Here is a 26,410-nt window from a genome sequence, read left to right on the forward strand (position 1 = left end):
CCGGGCCATCTTTGCTCCAATGGAGCCTCGGCTGCGGGAGGGGAAGAGAGAGAGAGAGGCAGGAGAGGGCGAGGGGTGGAGAAGCAGATGGGCGCTTCTCCTGTGTGCCCTGGCCCGGAATCGAACCCGGGACTTCTGCACGCCAGGCCGACGCTCTACCACTAAGCCAACCGGCCAGGGCCTCCAACTTTTTCTTGACAACCAGCTGGCCCTTGAAGCATAGTAAAACAAAGAGGGTGAAAATTACGGTCACTTTGTTTTAATGCCCACCCAGTGTGGCCCTTTCTGCCTATCTCCCAACTCCCCTCTCAGGAAGTAGCAATCTCCTCTCCTTTGCCTCCTAGGCCATCAGCATGTCCTATTTTATTATAACTTTGTTTCCCTCTTTTTAGTTACTTGGGTCACTTACCTCAATTCACACAGGGTGGTGATGTCAGAGAAGCCCAAAGAAAAGAGTTTTAATGAAGGAGTAGATAGTGGTGTTAAATGCTGGAAGTCCGGCTTTCATTGAGTAGGAAGAGAAACAAAGTTGCAGTGCATTTTGAACTGAAGGAAGGTTTAGGAAGTAGAAAAAGGAAAAGTGAACGATTCTTAAGAAATGTGGCTACCGGAAGAGGAGTGAGAATGGTTGATGTACTTGTAAGGTTGGGGAAGCTTTTTTTTTTTTTTAAGGTCAGGAGCTGGTGTGAGGGTAACTAGATTTGGACAGGTTTAAAACTAATAAAGCCCTCGCCACTTCACTCAGTGGTAGAGCGTCGGCCTGGCGTGCAGGAGTCTCAGTTCGATTCCCAGCCAGGTCACACAGGAGAAGTGCCCATCTGCTTCTCCACCCCTCCCCCTCTCCTTCCTCTCTGTCTCTCTGTTTCCCTCCCGCAGCCAAGGCTCCATTGGAGCAAAGTTGGCCCGGGTGCTGAGGATGGCTCTGTGGCCTCTGCCTCAGGCGCTAGAATGACTCTGGTTGCAACAGAGCGATGCCCCAGATGGGCATAGCATCACCCCCTGGTGAGCGTGCCGGGTGGATCCCGGTCGGGCACATGCGGGATCCTGTCTGACTGCCTCCTCATTTCTAGCTTCAGAAAAATAAAAAAATAAATAAATAAAAAAAAAAGGAATGGCAGGGGTTCAGAATACAAGAAAGAGGATGGAATTAGGATCCTGAAAAGTAGGATCCGTGCTTAAGTGAAAAGATTACCTTTAATCTGCGAAATAGATCCTTCTTTTCATTATTAAAGGAAGAAAAAGAGGAGTAGATGAATGAGGATTAAGTAAAGGAAGTGGTGTCTGAGGCTGCTGTTTCTTACGAAAAGTAGAATTCAAATTTAGCTGTTGTGAGGATTAAATATGTTAAGTTCTTGTACCTAGCGCTAGTACATAAAGTACGTTGTCATATAACAAATTCACAATAAATATTAGTTGGTGGTGGTAGTATCTGGTGAGAGGGAGGTGGTTAGAGTAAAGAGTTTGAACCAAATGGAAACTAGCCAGATATAGGGAAGGAAAAGTGATTTTTGGTAGAAGACATTTTTTTTCTATTAAAAAATGATTTAAATTTTATAATTGTGGGTTCATATGCAATCAGAGGGACAAATACATAATGACAGGGAATGATTTGACTTTGGGTGAGGGGCATACAATGTAATCAACAGTTCAAATGCTATAGAGATGTTCACCTGAAACCTATGTACTCTTCGGTGTGTTCCCATTAAATCTGGTTTCTAAATTATAAAAAGAAATTAATATGCAATCATACAAAATAGCACATAGAAATTCTGTGTATTTTTTACTCAGTTTTTCTCAATAACTAAGGTGACTAATTGTCCTCCTTTAGGAAGGGATAGTCCTTCTTTTGTAAATTCCGTTCTCCCTCGAAAAGTGTCTTCCTACATGTCCTCCTTTTTGGTATTGGAAGACTAATGTGTAAATGTTCGTATTCGATTGATGTAGAGTCGATCCATTGCATGTGATGTGACGTATTTGTATCTAAATGAGTACTTTTATTATTTAGATACAGCCATTATTAAAAATTAATAGTCATGTTAGCATAATTACAATATAAAATATTACAAATGTTTTTATTATGCATTTATCATATTATAGTGTATTCTTTTTTAACTCTTTTTAAAATTTAATTTAATTTTATTTTTTTACAGAGACAGAGAGAGAGAGTCAGAGTGAGGGATAGACAGGGACAGAGAGACAGGAATGGAGAGATGAGAAGCGTCAATCATTAGTTTTTCGTTGCGCATTGCGACATCTTAGTTGTTCATTGATTGCTTTCTCATATGTGCCTTGACCATGGGCCTTCAGCGGACTGAGTAACCCCTTGCTTGAGCCAGCTTGGGTCCAAGCTGGTGAATTTTTGCTCAAACCAGATGAGCCCACGCTCAAGCTGGCGACCTCGGGGTCTCGAACCTGGGTCTTCCACATCCCAGTCTGACGCTCTATCCACTGCTCCACCACCTGGTCAGGCTATAGTGTATTACTGTTGCAATGAATAAAATGTTTCTTTTATTTATGATATTGTTTTCTTCAATTTATTTTTGTCTTCCTTTTCATTGTAAAAAAGTTGGTCACCTTACAATAATAACACGTCACAAAACTATAGTACAGTATCACAACCAGAATATTGACAGATACAGTCAAGATATAGCATTTTCACCACCACAAAAATCCTTCATGTTGCCTCATTTTAGCTTCCTATAAGCAATGTATGAAGGGTTCCAAGTTCTCTATCTCATCAACACTTGCTTTTTTCCATTTTTTTAGATTATAGTCATCATAGCAGTTATGAAGTAGCAATTTATTGTGGTTTTGATTTACAATTCCCTGATGTAAACATCTAGTGATGTTGACCATATTTTTATATGCTTCTTGACCATTTATATGGTTTATTTGGATCAATAATCCAAATCGTTTAATGTTTTAAAATTGTGTTATTCATGTTTCTGTTGTTGAGCTGTAGGAGTTCTTTGTATATTCTGCATACAAGATCCTTATTAGCGCCCTGGCCGGTTGGCTCAGCGGTAGAGCGTCGGCCTAGCGTGCGGAGGACCCGGGTTCGATTCCCGGCCAGGGCACACAGGAGAAGCGCCCATTTGCTTCTCCATCCCTCCGCCGCGCTTTCCTCTCTGTCTCTCTCTTCCCCTCCCGCAGCCAAGGCTCCATTGGAGCAAAGATGGCCCGGCGCTGGGGATGGCTCCTTGGCCTCTGCCCCAGGCGCTAGAGTGGCTCTGGTCGCAACATGGCGACGCCCAGGATGGGCAGAGCATCGCCCCCTGGTGGGCAGAGTGTCGCCCCATGGTGGGCGTGCCGGGTGGATCCCGGTCGGGCGCATGCGGGAGTCTGTCTGACTGTCTCTCCCTGTTTCCAGCTTCAGAATAAATGAAAAAAAAAAAAAAAAAAAAAAAAAAGAAAGATCCTTATTAGCTATATGATTTGCAAGTATTTTCTCCCATTTTGTGGGTTGTCTTTTTACTTTCTTGGTAATGTCCCTTAACATGTAAAAGTTTTTCATTTTTGATGTCCCAATCTATTTTTTAGGTGTTATATCTAAGAACCTGTTGCCTATACAAGATCTTGAAAATTTGCATCTATGTGTCCTTCTAAGAGTTATACAGTTCCAGCTCTTATAGTTAGGGCTTTCATTGATCAAGTAAATTTTTGTATGTGATATTAGGAAGAAGTACAAATTTATTCTTTTGCATGTGGATATCCAGTTGTCTCAGCATTATTGAAATGACTGTACTTTCTCTCATGAATGGTCTTGGTATCCTTGTAGAAATCAATTGAACATAGATGTATGAGTTTATTTCTGGACTCTAAATTTTATTTCATGACCTAATATGTCTCCTCTTATGCCAGTGTCACACTGTCTTGGTTATTATAACGTTGTATTGAGTTTTGAAATGGGAAGTATGAGTCTTTCAGCTTAGTTCTTCCTTTTTAAGCTTGTTCCAATTCTCAGGGTCACTTGCATTTTTATATGAACTTTAAGATCAACGTGTTTCTGCAAACTAAGCAAATGAAATTTTCATAGGGGTTGCAATGAATCTGTAGATAAATTTGGGAGTATTCAATATATGAACTTAGGATACCTTTTAATTTATTTAGATTTTCTTTATTTTCAACAATGTTTTATAGTTTTTAGTGTTCAAGTTGTACATTTATTAAGTACTTTATTCTTTTTGATGCTGTTGTAAACTGATTTGTTTTCTTAATTTTATTTTTGGGTTGTTCATTCTAGTGTTCATTTCATTTTTGTTATAGATCTTGTATCCTGTAACTTTTCTGAACTTATTAGCTCTAGTTGTGTGTGTATTTATTTCTTAGTATTTTCTATATATAATACCATATAATCTGCAAATAGAAATGCTTTACTTATTTCTTTCCATTCTGGATGTCTTTTTTTTCCCCCTTGTCTAGTTGCTCTGGGTTGAACCTCTACTACAATGTTGAATAATGGTAGTGAAAATAGACATCCTTGTCTTATTCTGATCTTGGAGGGAAAATGTTCTCTCTGTCATTGTTAATCATAGTGTTTTTCATAGGTACCCTATTAATAGATTGAGGAATTTTCTTCAAAAGCAATAATTTTAATGCACCATTCTTCAAAGTTGATTTTTTTTTTAACTCCTGAAATATTGAGGCAGGAGCAAGGAAAGCCTGACAGTTGAATAGATCCAGATAGTAGTTTTGACAAAGGAGTACAAGAGAAGCACGAGAGATAACATTATGGGTAGTATTGGAGAGAGAATGGTTGTAGTCCCTGACTAGGTAGTGGTACAGTGGATAGAGTGTCAGCCTGAGACACTGAGGACCCAGGTTCAAAACTGCTGTGGACTAGCGCAGCTCCTAATAACGGTGCGGAATTAAGGTAACATATTCATTAAGAAAAAAGGATGGGACCGGGAGGGCTCTTCAAATGCTGATGGCAATATCCAAGTGCCCCATAGCCCCAGTTTGCTTTATTATATAGCCATATGCAAGTCAAGGAAGTCCTTGATACAAAGTTACATGTCCAAGGCTAAAACAGGAATCCCCCTATCATGCATAAGTGAAATCAACCAACATCTGAACAAACAAAGAGTAAGAGGAAGGGCATGTAAATTGCTTCCAGTAACCTAAGGAAGCAAGTGAAGTGGGTGCAAATACTCAGCATCATAGCCAATGTGGAGGTGGTGGGGGGAGAACTTAGCCTTTTGCTAAGACTCGAATCCACAAAGGCTTTTTGCCACTTAGAGTCCACAACAAAAATCCAGAGGTGGCTGGCTTGAGTGTGGGATCACCGGCTTGAACGTGGGATTATAGCCAGGACTCCTTGGTTGCTGGCTTGAAGTCCCAGGTCACTGGCTTGAGCAAGGGGTCACTGGCTGGGTCAAAGCCCCCCATCAAAGCACATATAAGAAAGCTGTCAATGAATAATTAAGGTGCCACAACTATGAGTTGATGCTTCTCATCTCTCTCCCTTCCTATCTCTCTCTCTCTCTCTCTCTCTCTCTCTCTCTCTCTCTCTCTCTCACACACACACACACACACACACACACACACACACACACACACACAATGTAGTGCTAGATGGAGAAAGAACTGAAAATGAAGAGATTGAACCTGACTGGTGGTGGCTCAGTGGATACAGTGTTGACTTGGGATGCTGTGGTCCCCGGTTCAAAACCTTTGCTTGAGTGCAGGATTATTGACACGATTCCAGGTTGCTGACTTGAGCCCAAAGGTCTCTGGAAGTTCGCTGGCTTGAGCAAGGGGTCACTGCCTCTGGTTGAGCCCTACAGTTAAGGTACATACGAGGAGCAATCAATGAACAACTAAAATGAAACAACTACAAGTTGGTGCTTCTCTCTATCCTTCCCCTTTCTCAAAAAATATTGAAAAGGGTGAAATTGAGAGGAACAACAGTAGAAGGATGAGAACTTGATGATGTTAATAATAGGTTTAATGGAAGAAAGGGAGGGAGAGATCTAGAACATTAGAAGTTGCATTTATTTCAAATAATGGACTATTGAGGTTTAAGTTTTGTATAAAGTACATGTTGGGTGTAGGTAGGAGCAGCGATTGATGGCAAACAGCACAAAGGATCTTTTTAAAGGTGATGGAAATGTTCTAAAATGATTTTGGTGATGTTTGCACATCTCTTTACTTAAAATCCTTTGTATGCTTAAAAATGGTCATCACTAAAATGTTTTAAAGTGGGTAAAAAATGCATTAGAATATGGGTCAGTTCTAAGAGATGGCAAGGCTGAGGGTGAGGCCACGAGAATGGCGGAAGTGAAGCAGAGGGAGGAGAAGATCAATGTCTGATCACATGGACGCTGAAATCTCCAGAATAGTGGTAAGGACTCAAGATGTGGAAGATTGTCAACTCTTTAAAAAAATGTAGAGGCAAGATTGAATTGTATAGCACATTGATAAAGGGAGTTAAAGAGTGATTTCAATACATACCACAAGACTCTTTGCAAGTACTTAACCCACATTACTGGGACACCACTTGCTTAAACTTCAATTGATGGATTAGTAAAATTTGCTATTAGTTCCATGTAATAGACACTGTTCTAATAGTAAGTGGGAGCTATGTAAAATGTGCAATCCTTTCCAGTAGATAGTTAACAATTTACGTGGGGAAACCAAAGACAAATATTGTAAAAGTTTAGTAAAAACCACTAGCATCGATTAGCATGGCTAAAATAAAATAGGGGGAAAATGAAGACACTCACAATACCAAGTGCTGGAGAGAATGTGGAGCACATGGATTTCTGACACATTGCTTATGGGAATACAGAATGACACAGCCTCCTTGGAAAATAGTTTGGCAGTTTCTTATAAAGTTAAAGATATACTTGCATATGACTCAGCAATCTCACTTATAGGTATTTACCCAAGATAAATGAAGACATATATCCACATAGAAACTTATATATAGATATTTATACTTGATCTTAGCCAAAAGGCTGATAAGTGATTATATATAGATATTTGTAATAGTTTTATTTAATGTCAGAAAAACTGTAAACAACCCAAATGTTCACCAATTGGTAAATAGATAAATTGTGGTACATCTGTACATACCATTGAATACTACTTAGCAATGAAAAAAAAAAGAACTATTGATAAATGCAACAAGCTAGATGAATATCAAAAGCATTAGGTTAGGTAAAAGAAGCCAAACTTAAAAAGTGACATATAGTATAATTTCATGTATATGACACTGTGAAAAAACAAAACTACAAGAAGCAAAAAATCAGTGGATACTAAAAACTGGGTTGGGGAAGGGATCGACTATAAAGGGTTATGAAGAAATTCTTTGGCATGATGGACTGTGGTGATTACATGGCTATGAATTTTCCAAAATTCATAGAATGTACCGAAAAAGGGTAAATTTTAATGCATGTAAATTATACCTAAATATATTGGATTTTACAAAAAAGTTGAATAACAATAATGAGCCGGTCGGTCATTTATATATTAATCTCACTGTTTTCAAAATTTTGGTGTCAGGATAGTTTTATACTCTTTAAAATTAAGAAAGGCCTCAAAATTTTTTTGTTTATGTGGGTTATATCTACTAATATATTTATATTACTGGAAATTAACACTAAGAAAAAATTTAAAATTCTGCCATTAATTCACTTAAAGCAATAATTCCATTACATGTTAACATAAGTAACATATTTTATATGAGAAACAACTTTTCCATATCAGAAATTAGTGGAAAGAGTAGCATTGTATTATATTCTTTAATTCAATTTTTAAAAATTTATTTATTGATATTTTTAGAGAGAGAGGAAAAGAGAGAGAAATAGAGACCAAAACATCTATCTGTTTCTGTATGTATGACTAGGGACTGAACCCACAACTTGTGCCTATCAGGATGACACTCTAGCTATCTGTCCAGTGTCTGTTACATTTTTGTAAATATATTTAAAGTCTAGCTTAATAGAAGAAAGTTGGAATCTCATCTGCTTTTGCATTTACTTTGTTGTGATATCGTGTTTCGGTGAAGTATTTGAAGAAAATCCATCCTGATACAAATATTTACAGCAGTTGGAGAAGCAATGGGTATTTTTACTGCCTATTCAGATGATTGTGGATAGTCTGTTATGACAGCACAGTTTAAACAAGTAATTTCTTGAAGTTTAGTTGCAATGTAGAATCTTATCAATGAACTTTTAATACTGTTAAATTACAATCCATGAACCTATCTTGGACTTTGAATAAAAATTTTTACTCACACAAGATTTTTTGCCTGACCAGGCGGTGGTGCAGTGGATAGAGCATCAGACTGGGATGTGGAGGACCCAGGTTCAAGACCCCGAGGTCTCTAGCTTGAGTGTGGGCTCATCTGCTTTGAGGAAGGCTCACCAGCTTGAGCCCAAGGTCGCTGGCTCAAGCAAGGGGTCACTTGGTCTGTAGTAAACCCCCCACCCCATCAAGGCACATATGAGAAATCAATCAATGAACAACTAAGGAGCCTCAACGAAGAACTGATGTTTCTCATCGCTCTCCTTTCCTGTCTGTCTGTCCCTATCTGTCCCTCTCTCTGACTCTCTCTGTCTCTGCCACAAAAAAGATTTTTTAACATGCATCAATAACTTAGAAAATAATGGTTTACTGAGTAATCCAAGTCTCTTGACATATTTTATTATACATTATCAGAAAATCATATTGTTAATATCACTTCTCACCTCCCCAGAAAAATCTTTACCAACTGGAAAGATTGTCAAGCTCATTGTGGCAGATACAAATTTTCCAAAATACTACACTTTGCTTAAAACCTTAAATTTATTTTATTGGCAAAAAATACGCCCTGGCCGGTTGGCTCAGCGGTAGAGCGTCGGCCTAGCGTGTGGAGGACCCGGGTTCGATTCCCGGCCAGGGCACATAGGAGAAGCGCCCATTTGCTTCTCCACCCCTCCGCCGCACCTTCCTCTCTGTCTCTCTCTTCCCCTCCCGCAGCCAAGGCTCCATTGGAGCAAAGATGGCCCGGGCGCTGGGGATGGCTCTGTAGCCTCTGCCCCAGGCGCTAGAGTGACTCTGGTCGCAACATGGCGATGCCCAGGATGGTCGCAACATGGCGACGCCCCCTGGTGGGCAGAGCATCGCCCCCTGGTGGGTGTGCCAGGTGGATCCCTGTCGGGCGCATGCGGGAGTCTGTCTGACTGTCTCTCCCTGTTTCCAGCTTCAGAAAAAATGCAAAAAAATAAAATAAAATAAAATAAAATACTGCCAGGCGTTAGCCATGAAATGACAGGTTTAGTTCATCCATTTATCAGAAAAGGGCTGCCAAATACCAAGTCTGAATAACTGTAATTTGCCTGTCAGTCATAATTTCAAGTAAAATTGTGCGATTAATATCCAGAATATGTAAAGAATGAATAAAACTAAATAACAAAAAGACAAGACAATTCAAAAATGGGAAATGACACAAGCACATGAAAGGATGCTCAGCATTATTAGTCATCAGAGAAATAGAAATGAAAACCACAGAAAGCTCACACAGTTCAGGTGGCTGTTAACAATAAAATGGAAAATAACAAATGTTCACAAGGAATAGAGAAGCTGGATCCCTTGTGCATTGCTGGTGGGAATGTAAAATGGTGCAGCCTCTGTGGAAAACAATTTGGTGTTTTCTCATAAAGTTGAACATAGTGGTATCTTGTGATCCAGTAATCCCACTTCTAGATATACAATAGGCAAAAATAGGTTTATAGGTATGAGTACACAAAACAGTTTATTCTTGTATTATTTTTTATTAATTATTTTCCATACAGACTATTATAAACCTACTTTTGTTCCACCCTGTATACCCCAAATAATTGACAGCAAGCACTGAAACAAATGCTTATTTACCAATGTTCATTTTAGCATTATTGAAACTAGACAAAAGATGGTAACAATTCAAGTGTTCATAAGTAGCTGAATGGATAACAAAACATTCATCTGTAGATGAATGTGGTGTATACATACAGTGGAATACTATTCAGACATAAAAAGGAATGAAATTGGGAAGCATGCTACTACACGGATGAACCTTGAAAACATTAACCTAAATGGAAAAAGCTAGACACAAATGACAGCTATCGTATAATTTCACTTCTATGAAATATCCAGAATAGGCAAATTTATGGAGATAGGAAGTAGAGGCACTGGGGTCCATGGGGAAAGGGAATGGTGAGTTATTGTTTAATAGATATGGATAATGATAAAGTTCTGGAAATGGATGGTGGTGATAGGTGCACAATATTATAAATGTACTTAATACCACTGAGTTGTGTACTTAAAATGATTAAAATAGTAAATGTTATGTACATTTTGCCACAATTATTAAAAAGCTGCTAGTTTAGCTTACAACATCACATATGTGCCTTTTCCTAGAGACCACCAGGAGACTTCGGTATGAAATAGAGGTGCTTTATGTGTAATTACTAAGTCATTGAAAATTTTAAGATGTATCTTCATGGATCAAAATGTAATAAAAGTAATATATTTTGCTGTTTATTGAAGCAATTTTAAAGGGAAAATTGGCCTGGTTTTTTTTGCAAGTATTTAATCGGAAGAAATACAATTTCAACTAGATAGTTTAGTGCTACTGTATTGCCTTGATTCATATGACCTTACAAGCAGTTTTATCCATCCTTGCTTTTGCAATATCAGTGTAAATGTCAATGCAGTTGTTCTGGGATAAGTCATGAGATTCAAGAAAGTTATTCAATGCTTTGAATGTTTCAACATGTAATATGTTGATTGCAAAACTTGCACATAAATGTCATGTTTGATGATTATTTGGTACTAAATCTGGACAAATACAAGGAAAACACTAAGCATCCCCATTATGCTCCCTTCTAATCACTTTCTAATCACTATCTTGACTTTTAAAAATGTTATTGATTGAGCCCCGGCCGGTTGGCTCAGCGGTAGAGCGTCGGCCTGGCGTGCGGGGGACCCGGGTTCGATTCCCGGCCGGGGCACATAGGAGAAGCGCCCCCCCCCCCACTCCTTCCTCTCTGTCTCTCTGTTCCCCTCCCGCAGCCAAGGCTCCTTTGGAGCAAAGATGGCCCGGGCGCTGGGGATGGCTCCTTGGCCTCTGCCCCAGGCGCTAGAGTGGCTCTGGTCGCGGCAGAGCGACCCCCCCCCCTGGGGGTCGTGCATCGCCCCCTGGTGGGCAGAGCGTCGCCCCTGGTGGGCGTGCCGGGTGGATCCCGGTCGGGCGCATGCGGGAGTCTGTCTGACTGTCTCTCCCCGTTTCCAGCTTCAGAAAAGAAAAAGAAAAAAAATTTTTTTATTGATTGATTTTAGAGAGAGAGAGAGGAAGATAGAGAAAGACAGAAACATTGATTTGTTCCTGTAGGTGCCAACAACCTTTGTGCATCAAGATGATGCTCTAACCAATGGAGGTATCCGGCCAGGGCACTATCTTGACTTTTAACACAATAGATTAATTTTGTCAAATTTTTTTTTTTACTTTATATAAGTAGAATCATTCTCACTATGTAAGATTTCTTTTGCTCAACATTATGTTTGTAAGATTCATTCAGGTTTTGCTCATTTTCATTATGGTATAGTAATACATTATAAGAATATATTATATATATGTATAACACCATTTTATATTTTAAACATTTTAAGGGTACAATTCAAGAGCAATAGTTATATTCATAATGTGTTGTTCAACCATCACCACTTAACTCAGTTTGTCAGTCTTTTCTTTTGTTTTCACACTCTCATATCAGAAGTAATAATAATTGTGAAGTAGGTTACAATTTATAATATGCTTGCATCAGTCTGTAAACTCCATGTCAGGAGCACTGTATGTGAATGGTACCCCCTGGACGTGGGTCATGCCAGGCCATGCCATGGACCGTGTGTTTTGTTCACAACAACTAGTCGGGGCTCCACAAATATTTGTTGAATTAATTTGTTGCATGAATAAGGCAGTGGGTAAAAATCTTCTAGTCTTTAGTAGGGATTCAGAGAGGGAAGCTTTCCTTGGTTTAAAAAAAAATGGAGGAAAAGAAAATTAGAACAACTTGTTATTGTATTAAATGATAATAAAGAAGACCCCAGAGGGTTGCTTAACATTTATAATCTTGGAAAAGCTGTTACTGTAGAGGAGCTAAAATAGGTCAAACGGTTAATGCAATGTCATGCTTTTCTCCTCCAAAATATTTCTAAAGCACAAGTTGAGAAAATTACTAAAAATGTCTTTGCTTCAATATTAAACTAATGAAAGTCTGGCAGTAAGTATACTTGCAAGGTAACTACAAGGTAGGAAGGAAGGAAGGAGAGAGAGGATAAGGGAGAAAGGTGTATTAAGAACAATGAATGACTTTTCTTTGGAGGTTTCTACTTCTTTGGGGGTTTCAAAGGCTATGAAATGAAGGGTATCACTGCTACTTGTAAAGTGGGGATAATGAGAAGTACCTTTTAGGGTTGTTTTGAATCTTAAATGTGATCACTTGGAAGAATTCCTTGTACATAGTAGCCATAATATTTCTTACTATGTGAATTTCAACATTAGCCATTAGAATTGGTGAATCTGCTGTGCACATAGAGACTGTCTGGTGTGTATTTGGAGGCCAGGTAGAAATGGAGAGGTTAATGTTGTAGGCATCGTGCATGTTTATGTTTCTAGTAGGTATGGTCTCCTCTACCTTCTGATAATAAGGGTGGCATGGGCCACAAGTTGGGTCAGAGTTGTTCTCCAGGGTTTTAAGTGGGTCTGGCAAAGAAGTGACCTTTTTCTCTGTTGTGAAGTTGTGAAGAGTGGCCTAGAGTTGCAGGTTGAGGGAGGCCCATGCACAAAGACAATAGAGTGGAAGCTCATTGGAAGCAAAGATGAGTATACATCCAGGTTCATTTCCCCCTTCCCTCTATTGTTTATACGATCTAATATGGTCCTCTTTTTGGCTTAAGCTAGTTCAAGTCAGGTTTTTATCTCTTGCAACCAAGAACGTCTTGAAAAATACAAAAACAATTTTGAAGTATGTTCATTAATATTTGAATTTTTTGTTCAAGTATCTAATTTTAGAAGCAATGATATTTTTTATTTTTAAAAGTTTTTTTATTTTATTTATTTATTTATTTATTTATTTATTTATTTTTTACAGAGACAGAGAGTGAGTCAGAGAGTGAGATAGACAGGGACAGACAGACAGGAACGGAGAAAGATGAGAAGCATCAATCATTAGTTTTTCATTGCGCGTTGCAACACCTTAGTTGTTCATTGATTGCTTTCTCATACATGCCTTGACCGCGGGCCTTCAGCAGACCGAGTAACCCCTTGCTGGAGCCAGCGACCTTAGGTTCAAGCTGGTGAGCTTTTGCTCAAACCAGATGAGCCGGTGCTCAAGCTGGCGACTTCGGGGTCTCGAACCTGGGTCCTCTGCATCCTAGTCCGACGCTCTCTCCACTGCGCCACTGCCTGGTCAGGCTAAAAGTATTTTTATTCATTTTTAGAGAGAGAGAGAAAGAGAGGGGAGGGAGGAGCAGGAAGCATCAATTCCCATATGTGCCTTGACCAGGCAAGCCCAGGGTTTCGACTGGCGACCTCAGCGTTCCAGATTGACACTTTATTCACTGTGCCACCACAGGTCAGGCGCAATGATGTTATTATATATATCACTTATTTACAGTTTTTAACTTATCTGTGTGTTTTTTTTTGTTTTTTATTTTTTGTATTTTTCTGAAGCTGGAAATGGGAGGCAGTCAGACAGACTCCCGCATGCACCCGACCGGGATCCACCCGGCCCGCCCACTGGGGGGTGATGCTCTGCCCATCTGGGGCACCCCTCTGCTGCAACCAGAGCCATTCTAGCGCCTGAGGCAGAGGCCACAGAGCCATCCTCAGTGCCTGGGCCAACTTTGCTCCAATGGAGCCTTGGCTGCAGGAGGGGAAGAGAGAGACAGAGAGGAAGGAGAGGGGGAGGGGTGGAGAAGCAGATGGGTGCTTCTCCTGTGTGCCCTGGCTGGGAATCGAACCCAGGACTCCTGCACGCCAGGCTGACGCTCTACTACTGAGCCCAACCGGCCCGGGCCTGTGTGGTTTATTTTAATTTGAAAAGCCAATTTAGAAATGTCACCAGATTCTTCTTCGCATTAAGATGCAATAATTAAAAGAGCACAGTTTTTTAGAAACTATTTTTTAGCTTTCTCTAACTGCAGCATATTGCATTATTATTTAATTTCTTCAGTAGAGTAACAGTAGCATGCTTTAATATAATGTTATGAGATAGAACATTTAAATGAGTACAGAGTTTTCAGCAAAATTTCAATCTGGCATTTCCTCATGGAAATATGATTGTTGTAGAAATTTCCCATGATACAGCACAGTGATTTGAGAGGTCATTTAGAAGAAGAGTTTTTATATTACACTAATGCATTGAAAGACAAAAATGTCAGACTTCCCGGGTCCAAACAATAGAAGCCCCAAACATTCTAGGGAGAGGCTATCATATTGATTTTGAAAGCTAAAGCAGTAAAATATTTTTTATCTGGACAGAAACTTGATAATTTTATTAATTGCAAACAATAAATACTACTTACTGATTATTATTAACTGTTTTATTGAGGTATAATTTCATACCATAAAATCCACATGTTTTTAGAGTAGAATTAAATGATTTTAAGTAAAATTACAAGTTGTACAACCATCACAATCCAAATTTAGAGCACTTCTATCATTTAAGAAAGATCCTTCGTCCTGACCAGGATCCACCCGGCATGCCCACCAGGGGGCGATGCTCTGTTCATCTGGGAAGTTGCTCTGTTGCAATCATAGCCATTCTAGCGCCTGAGGCAGAGGCCATGGAGCCTTCCTCAGAGCCTGGGCCAACTTTGCTCTGGTGGCGCAGTGGATAGAGTGTTGGCCTGGAATACTGAGGACCCAGGTTCGAAATCCCAAGGTCATCAGCTTGAGCAAGGAGTTGCTGGCTTGAGCGTGGGATCATAGACATGACCTCATGGTTGTTGGCTTGAGCCCAAAGGTCACTGGCATAAGTCCGAGATTGCTGGCTAGGGCAAGGGTCACTGGCTCTGCTGGAACCCGCCCTCCACTAAGGCACATATGAGAAGGAGAACAGCTAAGCTGCCACAACAAAGAATTGATGCTTCTCATCTCTTTGTCTTCCTGTCTGTCTGTCTCTCTCTCTTGTGCTAAAAAAAAGAAAGAAAGAAAGAAAGAAAGAAAGAAAGAAAGAAAGAAAGAAAGAAAGAAGGAAAAGATCCTTCATGTCTATTTTCTGTCACTTTGTTCTTACCCCCTGAAGAATACTCAAGTGCTATTCTATTGTACTTTGTTTCTATAGATTAGCCTTTTCTGGACAGTTCATGTAAATGGAATCATACAGTATACATTTTTTTTTTCTTTACTGTCTGACTTCCTTCATTGACATAAGGTTTTTGAAGTTTACTCATGTTATATAGAATGTTATCAGTACTTCATTCCTTTTTATTGCTAAATAGAATACCATTATATGAGTATGCCATATTTAGCTTATCCATTTATGAATTGACAGACCTTTGGATTGTTTCCAGGTTTTTTTGGCTACTGTGTTTACCTGTAAATCTTTGTGTGAATATACATTGTTAATTCTCTTGGGTAGATTCCTAGGAGTGCAATTGCAAGGTTCTATGGTAAATTTATGTTTAACTTTTTAATTAACTGCCAAACTATTTTCCCAAAAAGTTGTACTATTTTACATTCCTGTCAGTGAAGTATGCGGGTTCCTGTTTTCTCCACATCCTTGCCAACATTTGTTATTGTCTGTTTTGTTGATTATTGTAATTCTAATGGGTATGTATAGTGGTATCTCATAGTTTTAATTTGCATTTCCTTAATGACTAATGATGCTGAGCACCTTTTCTATGTCTATTGGCCATTTATATAACATTTTTGGTTAAAGGTCCATTCACATTTTTTGCCCATATTCATTTGGGTTATTTGCATTCTTATTATTACTGGCTATTTTGAATGGTTCTCTGATTTTGGTCTGATATTATTGTGATTAGAATAGGTGGGAAATCTGGAAAATGTCCAGGTTTCTGTACATGTACTTGAATGTCTATGTAACTAAAATAGGGGAAGATATTTAAACTTTTTGTTGTTGTTGCAGACCAAAAGAGGCACTTGTCAGTGGTGGAATTTTGTAGAAATTTAGGAGTCTGTGGAGACCATTGTGCAGTGCTGAAAAAGCTGCAGTTCTAGCATGCATCATCATGGTCAAGCAGAGCAGATACCCTTATTATTCTTCACAGGAAAGCAATCCTGGAGAGACACCTGTACAGTTCCCAAATTGTCTTAACACGTAGACACTGATTAGTGAATACATACTACTTCTATCTTAGTTTGAAATGTGCTTGGATTTTATTTGGTTTATAATTTGATGATATTTATTTATTTATTTATTATTATTATTTTTTTGTATTTTTCTGAAGCTGGAAATGGGGAGGCAGTCAGACAGACTCCTGCATACGCCCAACTGGGATCCACCTGGCATGCCCACCAGGGGGCGATGCTCTGCCCATCCGGGGCGTAGCTCTGTTGCGACCAGAGCCACTCTAGCGCCTGGGGCAGAGGCCAAGGAGCCATCCCCAGCGCCCGGGCCATCTTTGCTCCAATGAAGCTTCAGCTGTGGGAGAGGAAGAGAGAGACAGAGAGGAAAGAGAGGGGGAGGGGTGGAGAAGCAGATGGGCGCCTCTCCTGTGTGCTCTGGCCGGGAATCGAACCCGGGACTTCCGCACGCCAGGCTGACGCTCTACCACTGAGGCAACCGGCCAGGGCCAATTTGATGATATTTAAATAGAATTATTAAGCAACTTTTGAGCTACTTATCACTGTTAAATAATAATTGTGAAATGCTTTATTAATGTAGGGGCTCAGGAGAGGTGAGAGAGAATATTTTAGTTACGTACAATTCATTTATAACACTGGGTTATGGACTGGAAATACTCTTATTATACTTCCTTGGATTGCTTTTCTTATTTTTTTCTTTCATTCTTGGTTGTCCTTTGTCATGCGTTACTAAGTATTTGCTCTCTGGAAGTGAGTTATGGTAACTTAATAAATTATATATTTTTACTTCTGGAAGGATCCTATTGATGATCTCTTTCAAGATTCAGATTTTGCTAGATAGGGCAGTATGACCTCTGGAGATTTTGATTTAGGTCTGAGATGGGGTCTGGAGATACATTTTTGTGAATAGATTCCTGGGATCAGGCAAGTTTGTAGGTGTGGTAAAAAGAACAGGACTTTAGAGTCAAATGAACTTAGATTCTAGTCACATCTCATTAATTGCTAGCTGTGTGTTTTGGGGCACCTCTTTAAGTTTTAGTTTCTTCTAATAATAGTACTTTAGAGGATTTTGAGAGGATTAAAAGAAATAAAATATTATATATAAAAGTAGGACCTATAATAAATATGCAACGACTGTTATTTATGTAATTATATTCCATTTAACAATAACCAGATACATTTGAGCACTCAAGAGCAATGATGAAGAAGACTAATATTTTGCCTTCAAGAAATGTACTGATTAGCAGTTGGGTAGAGATTAGATTATTACAGCTAAGGCAATAAGTTATATTATCAAACAAATTCAGAGCCATTTGTTTTTTGAAGACAATTACATGAGTAGACATTGCTAGAATTGGGGTGTGGGGTGAACATGTGCGGTGTTATAGTGTGGGAACTGTAAGGTATTTTTCCCCGCCAAGGAAGAAGGAAGGGGGTAGCCACGAGGTGTGGAATAGTAAAAGCTTTATTTAGTACAAGCGCATCCCGCGCGACGATGTTCCCTGGTCCCGGGGACAGAGGCCAGGGAAGTCGCATAGGGTGATCCGCGTGGGGAATATTTAAAGGGTCTCTTCTAGGGTGGTCGAGCTAATATGACGTGGTGAAATCTCACTGGCTGACGGACAGTCACTCTTTTCCCAAGGATTCCTGGGAAGTTTCTTTTGGCACGCATGAGTATGGGCGGCTCTAGCCAAAGTTCCCGGGTCTGGGTTCCTCACGTGACCTTCCTCATTGCCCACCACCTTACAGGAACTAGGAACAATAAAGACCCAGAAGCAGGAAATGATAAAGCACTTTTAGAAAATGCTGAACACAGTGGTGGAATTCAGCCGGTTCTGGCCTAATTTTTGGTTGAGTTCAACAAACCGGTTGTTAAAATAGCACTTATAATCAGGGTTCTCTCTAAGGTAGGCACCTGGGCAGCCACCCAATGTGGAAATCACAATTTTACATTCCTTATTCTTTTTAATGTTCATTAGTGTACTCTAAGCGCCGGTAGTAATGTTTATTCTGTCCATAGGTGAAAAAAATTACAATTGAGGATGCCAATAAAGCAATATGGAAATATCTTCACAGTTTTATTGTTTTTTTCTTTGTCAGGCATTATTATTATTTTTAAATCTTTTTTTTTTTTTTAAATTGATTTTAGAGAGAGAGACAGAGAGAAAGGCAGGGAGGTGAGTGAGGAGCAGGAAGCATCAACTTGTTTCTTCTTGTATGCGCCTTGACCAGGCAAGCCCTGAGTTTCAAACCAGCGACCTCAGCATTCCAGGTCGATGCTTTATCCACTGTGCCACCACAGGTCAGGCAGGCATTAATATTTTAAAACTCATAATCTAGTTTTGTGTACCTCTTTTATTGTTCTTATTTAAGTATTAAGAGCATGAAGTAATAAATTACCTTTTGGTGTATTTTTATTTTTATTTTTTATTTTTATTTTTTACAGAGACAGAGAGAGCGAGAGGGATAGTTAGGGACAGACAGATGGGAACAGAGAGAGATGAGAAGCATCAATCATTAGTTTTTTGTTGTGACACCTTAGTTGTTCACTGACTGCCTTCCCACATGTGCCCCGACCACAGGTCTTCAGCAGATCTAGCAACCCCCTGCTGAAGCCAGCGACTTTGGGTCCAAGCTGGTAAGCCTTGCTCAAAACAGATGAGCCCGTGCTCAAGCTGGCGACCTCGGGGTCTCGAACCTGGGTCTTCTGCATCCCAGTCCAACACTCCATCCACTGCGCCACCGCCTGGTCAGGCCGGTATATTTTTTTATAATTAAAATGGTCATTAGGGCAGAGGACCGGTTGTTAAATTATTTGAATCCCACCATTGAGCAGTTCTATTGGTCTTTATCATACGGCAAACTTGGAGCAGTGTCAGATGAATAAGGATAGATAGGTCGATTTTGTGAGGTTTAAGCAGTTTGGCTTTTGTTTCAACTAAAGATCTTGAACAGGAGAATGATTTCTGGTAATAATGTGAAGGTAAGCCTTCATTCCAGGGAAAAAATTAAAAAGTTACTTCAATAATAATAGTAACTCAATAGTAACTGTGGATTTGATAACAGTGGGAATATATAGCTCAAAACGAAAAGCAGCCTGACCTGTGGTGGCGCAGGGCGATAAAGCGTCAACCTGGAACACTGAGGTCGCCGGTTCGAAACCTTGGGCTTGCCTGGTCAAGGCACATATGGGAGTTGATGCTTCTTGTTCCTCCCCCTTCTCTCTCTCTCTGCCTCTCTCTCTCTCTCACTCCTCTCTCTCTAAAAATCAATAAATAAAATATAAAAAACAACAACAAAAAACCCCACGAAAAGCAGATGCTTAAAATATATCTGAAAGATGCCGTGTATGCTTCCTATAGTCCAGGTAAATTAAAAAAATTGTTCAGGTTAAAGATTTTTCATGTTCAAGAAATTTCATATTAAATGTTTTGGTAGCTCTTCACTTTGCGAGCCAAGAAATGGTGGTAAATGCGTAATACCAGCACCCCAGGCGAGATGTCGTCGGTGCCGACCGAGCATGCACCGCAATCGGAGGGGGCGTGTGCAGGAGCCAGGAAGCGCGTGAAGGTGCGCGGCAGTTCCGGCGTATCGCGAGAGTTGGGCGGGCTGAGCAATCGCAGCAGTCAATTCCCCCACCCGCCCGGGAGGAGCCGTCAGCCCTGGGCTCTCCAAATTCTGAGCTCTCATCATGGCGGCGGCGGCCGCGGCGGCAGTCGGGGGGTCGCAGTCGCCCCAACCCGAGCTGCCCGCTCCCGGGGCGGCCCTGGACAAGGCAGCCACCGCTGCGCACCTGAAGGCGGCCCTTAGCCGGCCGGACAACCGGGCAGGTGCTGAGGAGCTGCAGGCGCTGCTGGAGCGGGTGCTGAGCGCCGAGCGGCCGCTGGCCGCGGCTGCGGACAGCGAGGAGGCGGCGGCGGCCGGCGGCGGAGGCGGACCCGGGGCAGCAGAGGAGGAGGCTCTCGAGTGGTGTAAGTGCCTTCTGGCGGGCGGCGGCGGCTACGAGGAGTTCTGTGCGGCGGTGCGGGCCTACGACCCCGCGGCGCTCTGCGGCCTGGTCTGGACAGCCAACTTCGTGGCCTACCGCTGCCGGACGTGCGGCATCTCCCCTTGCATGTCGCTGTGCGCCGAGTGCTTCCACCAGGGTGACCACACCGGACACGACTTCAACATGTTCCGCAGCCAGGCCGGGGGCGCTTGTGACTGCGGGGACAGCAACGTGATGCGGGAGAGTGGGTGAGTGCAGCCCTCCCCCGGGGCGGGAGGTCCAGGCCGGGGTCTGGGGAGGCCCAGAATGGGGACCAGGGAGCCTGTCCTGAGCTGTCAAGGGAAGGGAGTGGAGGAGGGTGCAGCCACATGGAGGTGTCTGAGCTGTCAGCGGTGGAAGGGGTGAGGAGGGGAGGAGAGCCGAGAGCTTGGTTTAGGAACGGGGCTGTGAATTTTCGGGGGAGCCAGAGCGAGTGAAAAGAGCCAGTGCGTGGGGTAGGAGGAGGAAAAGAATTCTTGGGGAATCTGGTATCTAGCTGTCAATTGTGTCCTTATTGGGAAAGGCTGTATAAAGCTGCTTGGTTCTTGGGAAGAAATAATGATGTGATTTGGATTGGCTGGGAGGGCGATGATATTTGGACCGAATTGGGTCGTAGGATGATGAGAGACGGGGAGGTGGTCTTGCAACTGCAGGAGAGGACACTTGGGGAAAAGGACTTCCGAACTGTCAGTGTGTGTCTGTATGTGGAGGAGCTCTAGAGCATACGGGGGTTGAGGGAGGAGGGAATGGGAGTGGCCTGCATGGAAAGTGACTGGAGAGCTGTCAGTGGAGTATTTGCTGTGCTGGAATGACATCTAGAATTGGGCTACTGGCAATCAGTTATAGAATACCCTCCATACCAGAAGAACAGACAAAACACTGATGGAATTAGGAATCAGATGTTAGCTTTTTTTTCCAGTTAAAAGGGCACCGTTTATACACTGTCTAAAATGTGCCATCTTTCTAAAAGGAGAAACTCAGCAAATGCTTTTTCAATGCGAGCAAAGTACCAGAGTGTTGGGACTTAGGACAAAAGACATTTCAGAGGTTGCAGTGAGTTAAAGAGTTATTACATTTAATGTCTTGGCTTGAGACATGATGTCCATATCTAGGGAAGTCCGGGAAAAGAAAAAACTTAGTGACTGCGAGGAGATTTTAGCTGGGCAGTAGTTGAATGTTAGCAAACCAGTTATTCAAGTTTTCCAAATTTTAAATCTTACCATTATTGAGTGTAATTAAAAATGTTTACTATTTTCTTTTTTAGAGTACTTGTAGAGTACTCTTACTCTAGAATGTTTGTAACTACTAGGTAAAAGCAAGGTTCCTAGGATCTTAAATATGAATAAGACATTAGCCTAAACCACTTATACTAGAGTACTGAATGATAGTTCAAGGGTTAGAGGAGGCTTCTGTGCAGAGGGAGTAAGAAAAAGGCTTCAGAAAGGGGGTGTTTTGAGATTGCTACTGCTATTACTAGTGTTACTAATAACAATAATAATTGCAGCTAACATTCAAGAGAATAAAGCATAAGACTGACACTTGAAAATCCCTTTTTTTTTTTTTTTTTTAGGTGAGAGGAGGGGAGATAGTGAGGCAGACTCCCGCATGCGCCCCGACCGGGATCCACCCGGCAACCCTGTCTGGGGCCAGTGCTCCAGTATGGGGCTGTTTTTAGTGCCTGAGGCCAACGCTGGGACCAATCAAGCCACTGGCTGCACGAGGGAATTGGGAGAGAAGGGGGAGAGGAAGGGGGACAGAAGCAGATGGTTGCTTCTCCTGTGTGCCCTGACTGGGGCTCGAACCCGGGATGTCCGTATGCCGGGCTAATGCTCTATCCACTGAGCCACCGGCCAGGGCCTGAAAATACTTTATAAAATTAATATTTGAATAGGTAAAATATTCCTCTAGCTAAAAAAGCAAAACACACACACATACACAGTTTGAAATGTTCCTCCCATCTTGTCTCCCATCTGCCCAGTTCTTTCCCACCATTGTTAATTTCTCTTAGTGCAGAAAGTAACAAGGATGAATATGTATTTTAATTTTTCAGTGTCTTTATGCAAAACATAACATACCATATGCACTGTTCTACACATCTTGCATTTTTCACTTAGATCTAAGAGATCTTTCCATGTCAGTACATCAGTGTGCTCTATTTAAAACCAAACCAAACAGCTCTATAGAGTTCTATGTCATGAAATTGTCATACTTAATTTAATTATCACTTTTGATGACATTTGGATTTTCAGTATGAGATAAAAAACCTGGTATTCCTGGCTTTTCACACCTGTGCGGGAGTATCAATGGGATAAATTCTCAAAAGTGGGATTTCCAAATTGCCCTCCATAAGGCTTTGTACTAAGCAGAGAATGAGACTACCAGTTTTCCACCAGCCTTATCAACAGTGTTATTAAAACTCTGCATTTTTATCCATCTGTTTGGTAAACAGTGGTCAAATATTAACTGCTTTACATGATTTAACTCATTTAATAACTGTGAGATTACTACTGTTATTATCTCCATTGTACAGAAGAGAAAAGTGGTTTTGAAAAACTTGCTCAGAATTACACAGGTAGTAAGTTAAGCATGCTGTCTTCGGAGACTGACCACTCAACACTTCTTTCTACTGCCTTTACAAATAACAGTCTTATTTGTATTTCCATTAAAAATTGTTTTTTTAATATGCCATTTATGTTTGAGCCTTTTTTTATTAGTATTAGATGCATTTCAAAACAGAAGAAGAAATTGAAACAGTTCTTTACTGATATTTAGTTATTTTTACTTCTTAGAATAGTTTAGCATTTAGGAGATGCTCAGAGAACATGAAATGAGAAATAATATTGATTCTTTCCTGAATTTTGGAGCACAGAGGTAATTATCAGGTTGATCTAGATGAGAGGCAACTCTGGTCTCTAATTGTGATGCTTCAGTGCAGAAGCAGAAATATGTCAATGAGTTTCTTTGAAGGTACTCATACAGGTTTAGGGCATCAGGGCTATGTAGATAGTACACATACTAATCTTATAGCATCTACCTTTACTGACATCTCATAGATAATTATTTTACCCAGTCTGGCAACCCTCTATGAGTTCATATATAGTATTGAAAGATTTATTATAGTCTGTCTAAAATTCAGAACCATTGTCTGTATGTGTCAGCAGTTTCCATATTCAATTTCATAAAGGGCAAGAGTTAACCATAAACAGTTTTGTGGCTATGTGATTATCCTGAAATTATTTAACTCATTTGGTTGGATAGAATAATCCTGGGCTATACATCTAATCTGCTTGAAGAGATAGATACAGGTGATATTAGTCCACACTGGTGGTTAAAAGGCTGCCTCTGGAACACTTCTAGTAGAACTGGGAACTGTTAAGAAATTTTATCATTGTTCCTGGTGGGCAAAGCTGGATTACCCTGGCATGGACAGAATATATTTAACTTTTATCAGTTTTTGATTTTTTTTTTTTCCTTTTCCAAGTGAGAGGAGGAGAGGTAGAGAGACAGACTCCCGCATGTGCCTTGACCGGGATCCACCTGGCAACCCCTGTCTTGGGTTGATGCTCTGCCCATCTGGAGCCATGCTGGGAACTGGACTATTTTTAGCACCTGAGGTGGAGGCTCCACAGAGCCAACCTCAGTGCCTGGGGTCAGTGCACTTGAACCAATCAAGCCATGGCTGCAGGAGGGAAAGAGAGAGAGAAGGGGGGAGGGAAGGGGTGGAGAAGCAGATGGTCATTCCTTCTGTGTGCCCTAACCGAGAATCGAAGTGGGATATCCACATGCCGTGCCAACACTTTACCACTGAGCCAACCAGTCAGGGCCTTTTGATGTTATTTAAAATCCTTTTAGGTAGCTAAAGATTGGAGATGTGTCAATATTGGGGTTGTTATTCAAACTGCCCTAGAAGTTTGTAAATCTCATTGTTCAGTAAATTTTAAGGAAGGATTCTACTTTTCTCTGTATCTGTGTTCTTAGTAAAAGAGAAGAAATCCTGCTATGCTTTAATCCTTTTTCCAAGTATCTGACTGTTGTGTGTAATATTGGAGATGGGGAAGAATCAAAGGTCCATCCTAACCTTGACTTTGAAATTTATAATTATAGCAATATGGGGAGGATTCAGTTATTTTTAATTAGTAGTATTGATAAAATAAATTTGGTGATATTAACAGTTATACAAAGCAAAGGAGAAAAACAACAATTCATTTGTGGGATGAGATCACAAAGGCTATAGAAACCATATTAATAACTATGTAAACATCATAGTTTTGCCACTAATGAATAAGTGCAATCCTTGTTACAAATGGCTTATAGAAGGATGAGCTAAAAAACAAAGTAATTGAAAATGTAACATAGTGTCTGACTGGTTTGGGGTTCTGATGGTAACTAGAAATTGGAATTTTAAACAATGTAGTTCTCAAATTTTGATACAGAGAATAACGATTTTCATGTTCTGTATGACAGGTATTTTTGCCTCCTTGCTGATTCTTCCTCACAGATTCTAAGCTACTTAAAAAATAGGAACCTCTACTTTGCTATTAATCATAGGCCAGCACAATCTCTTCCACATAGTGGGTGCTTAGTAAATGTGGTTAAATTGGATAAAACAGTGGCTGTCACACCTGAAAATGTGCCCTAAGATTACAGTGTTTCAGGTATTGATTACTGAATTCATGGTATATTTTTTTAAAGTACTTCAGGGATAATTATTTTCTTAATTTCAAAAGTAATATACTGTATATTGGTTATAACATAACTTTACTTTCTTTTGAACTTAGTTATACATTTAAAAGGTGTTAGTTATGCCTTAGCTGGTTTTCTCAGTGGATGGAGTGTTGGCCTGGACTATGGATGTTCTGAGTTTGAGTCCCAGTAAGGGCACATAGGAGAAGCAACCACCTGCTTCTCTCCCTGTCCCTCTCCCTCTTTCCCTCCTATAGCCAGTGTCTCGATTGTTTTAGCTTCTGCTCAGCAAAGTTGGTCTGAACATGTGAGCCTCAGGTGCTAAAAATAGCTTGGTTGATTCGGGCATTGGCCCATGATGGGTTGCTGGTTGGATCCAGGTCTGGGCACATGCAGGATTCTGTCTATCTCCCCTACCCTCACTTAAAGAAGAAAAAAAGATATAATTTACTCAGCATTTGTAGATGTTTTGTCATGGGAAGTTTTTAGGTTATTTGGTCTGCAGCAATGCGAGAAATGGAATCAGTGAGTGTCTGATTGAATAGTGTCATACCATCTGTACCTTGCATTTTCTCCTTTAACATGTTTATTGGACAGTGTGTTTTATCAGTATACATAGAACAGTTTTCTTTTCTTTCTTTTTTTTTTTTGTATTTTTCTGAAGTTGGAAATGGGGAGGCAGTCAGACAGACTCCCGCATGCGGCCGACCGGGATCCACCCGGCACGCCCACCAGGAGGTGATGCTCTGCCCATCTGGGGCGTTGCTCTGTTGCAACCAGGGCCATCCTAGTGCCTGAGGCAGAGGCCATGGAGCCATCCTCAGTGCCCGGGCCAACTTTGCTCCAATGGAGCCTTGGCTGGGGGAGGGGAAGAGAAAGACAGAGAGGAAGGAGAGGGGGAGGGGTGGAGAAGCAGATGGGCGCTTCTCCCTGTGTGCCCTGGCCGGGAGTTGAACCCGGTACTCCTGCATGCCAGGCCGACGCTCTACCACTGAGCCAACCGGCCAGGGCCGTTTTATTTTCTTCTTTAAAATTAAATAGTATTCCATAATACTTTCATATTTTACTGTAATTTATGAATTTAGTTCTCTACTGATAGACATTTAAATTGTTTTCTGTCTTGGGCTATTTTAAACACTTGCTGAGAATATGCTTGTATACTCTTTATTGTGTATATGCATGAGTGTATTGGTGAGGATAAATTTTATTGATTTTTTTATTTAGAGAGAGATGGAAGTATTGATTTACTTTTCCACCCATTCATGCATTTATTGGTTGATCCTTGTATATGTACCCTGACTGGGGATTGAACCCACAATCTTGGCGTATTAGGATGATGTTCTAACCAGCTGAGCTTCCTGGTCAGAACAAAAGAAAATGCATTTTAAAGTTTGGTAGAGCCC

The 26,410-nt window shown here is 40.8% G+C and overlaps 1 protein-coding gene across 1 annotated transcript in view; it reads left to right on the plus strand.

The window, feature by feature from the left end:
- Positions 1-19,921: 19,921 nt before the first annotated feature.
- Positions 19,922-26,410, plus strand: part of UBR3 (ubiquitin protein ligase E3 component n-recognin 3) — a 236,238-nt gene continuing 229,749 nt past the window's right edge. Inside the window, exon 1 of the mRNA XM_066345546.1 lies at positions 19,922-20,533. Within this exon, the coding sequence (XP_066201643.1) occupies positions 19,989-20,533 (545 nt within the window). The 5' untranslated portion in view covers positions 19,922-19,988. The remainder of the gene's footprint in view (positions 20,534-26,410) is intronic.

Source organism: Saccopteryx leptura, chromosome 7 (genome assembly GCF_036850995.1).
Source record: "Saccopteryx leptura isolate mSacLep1 chromosome 7, mSacLep1_pri_phased_curated, whole genome shotgun sequence".
In the NCBI taxonomy this organism is placed as follows: domain Eukaryota; kingdom Metazoa; phylum Chordata; class Mammalia; order Chiroptera; family Emballonuridae; genus Saccopteryx; species Saccopteryx leptura.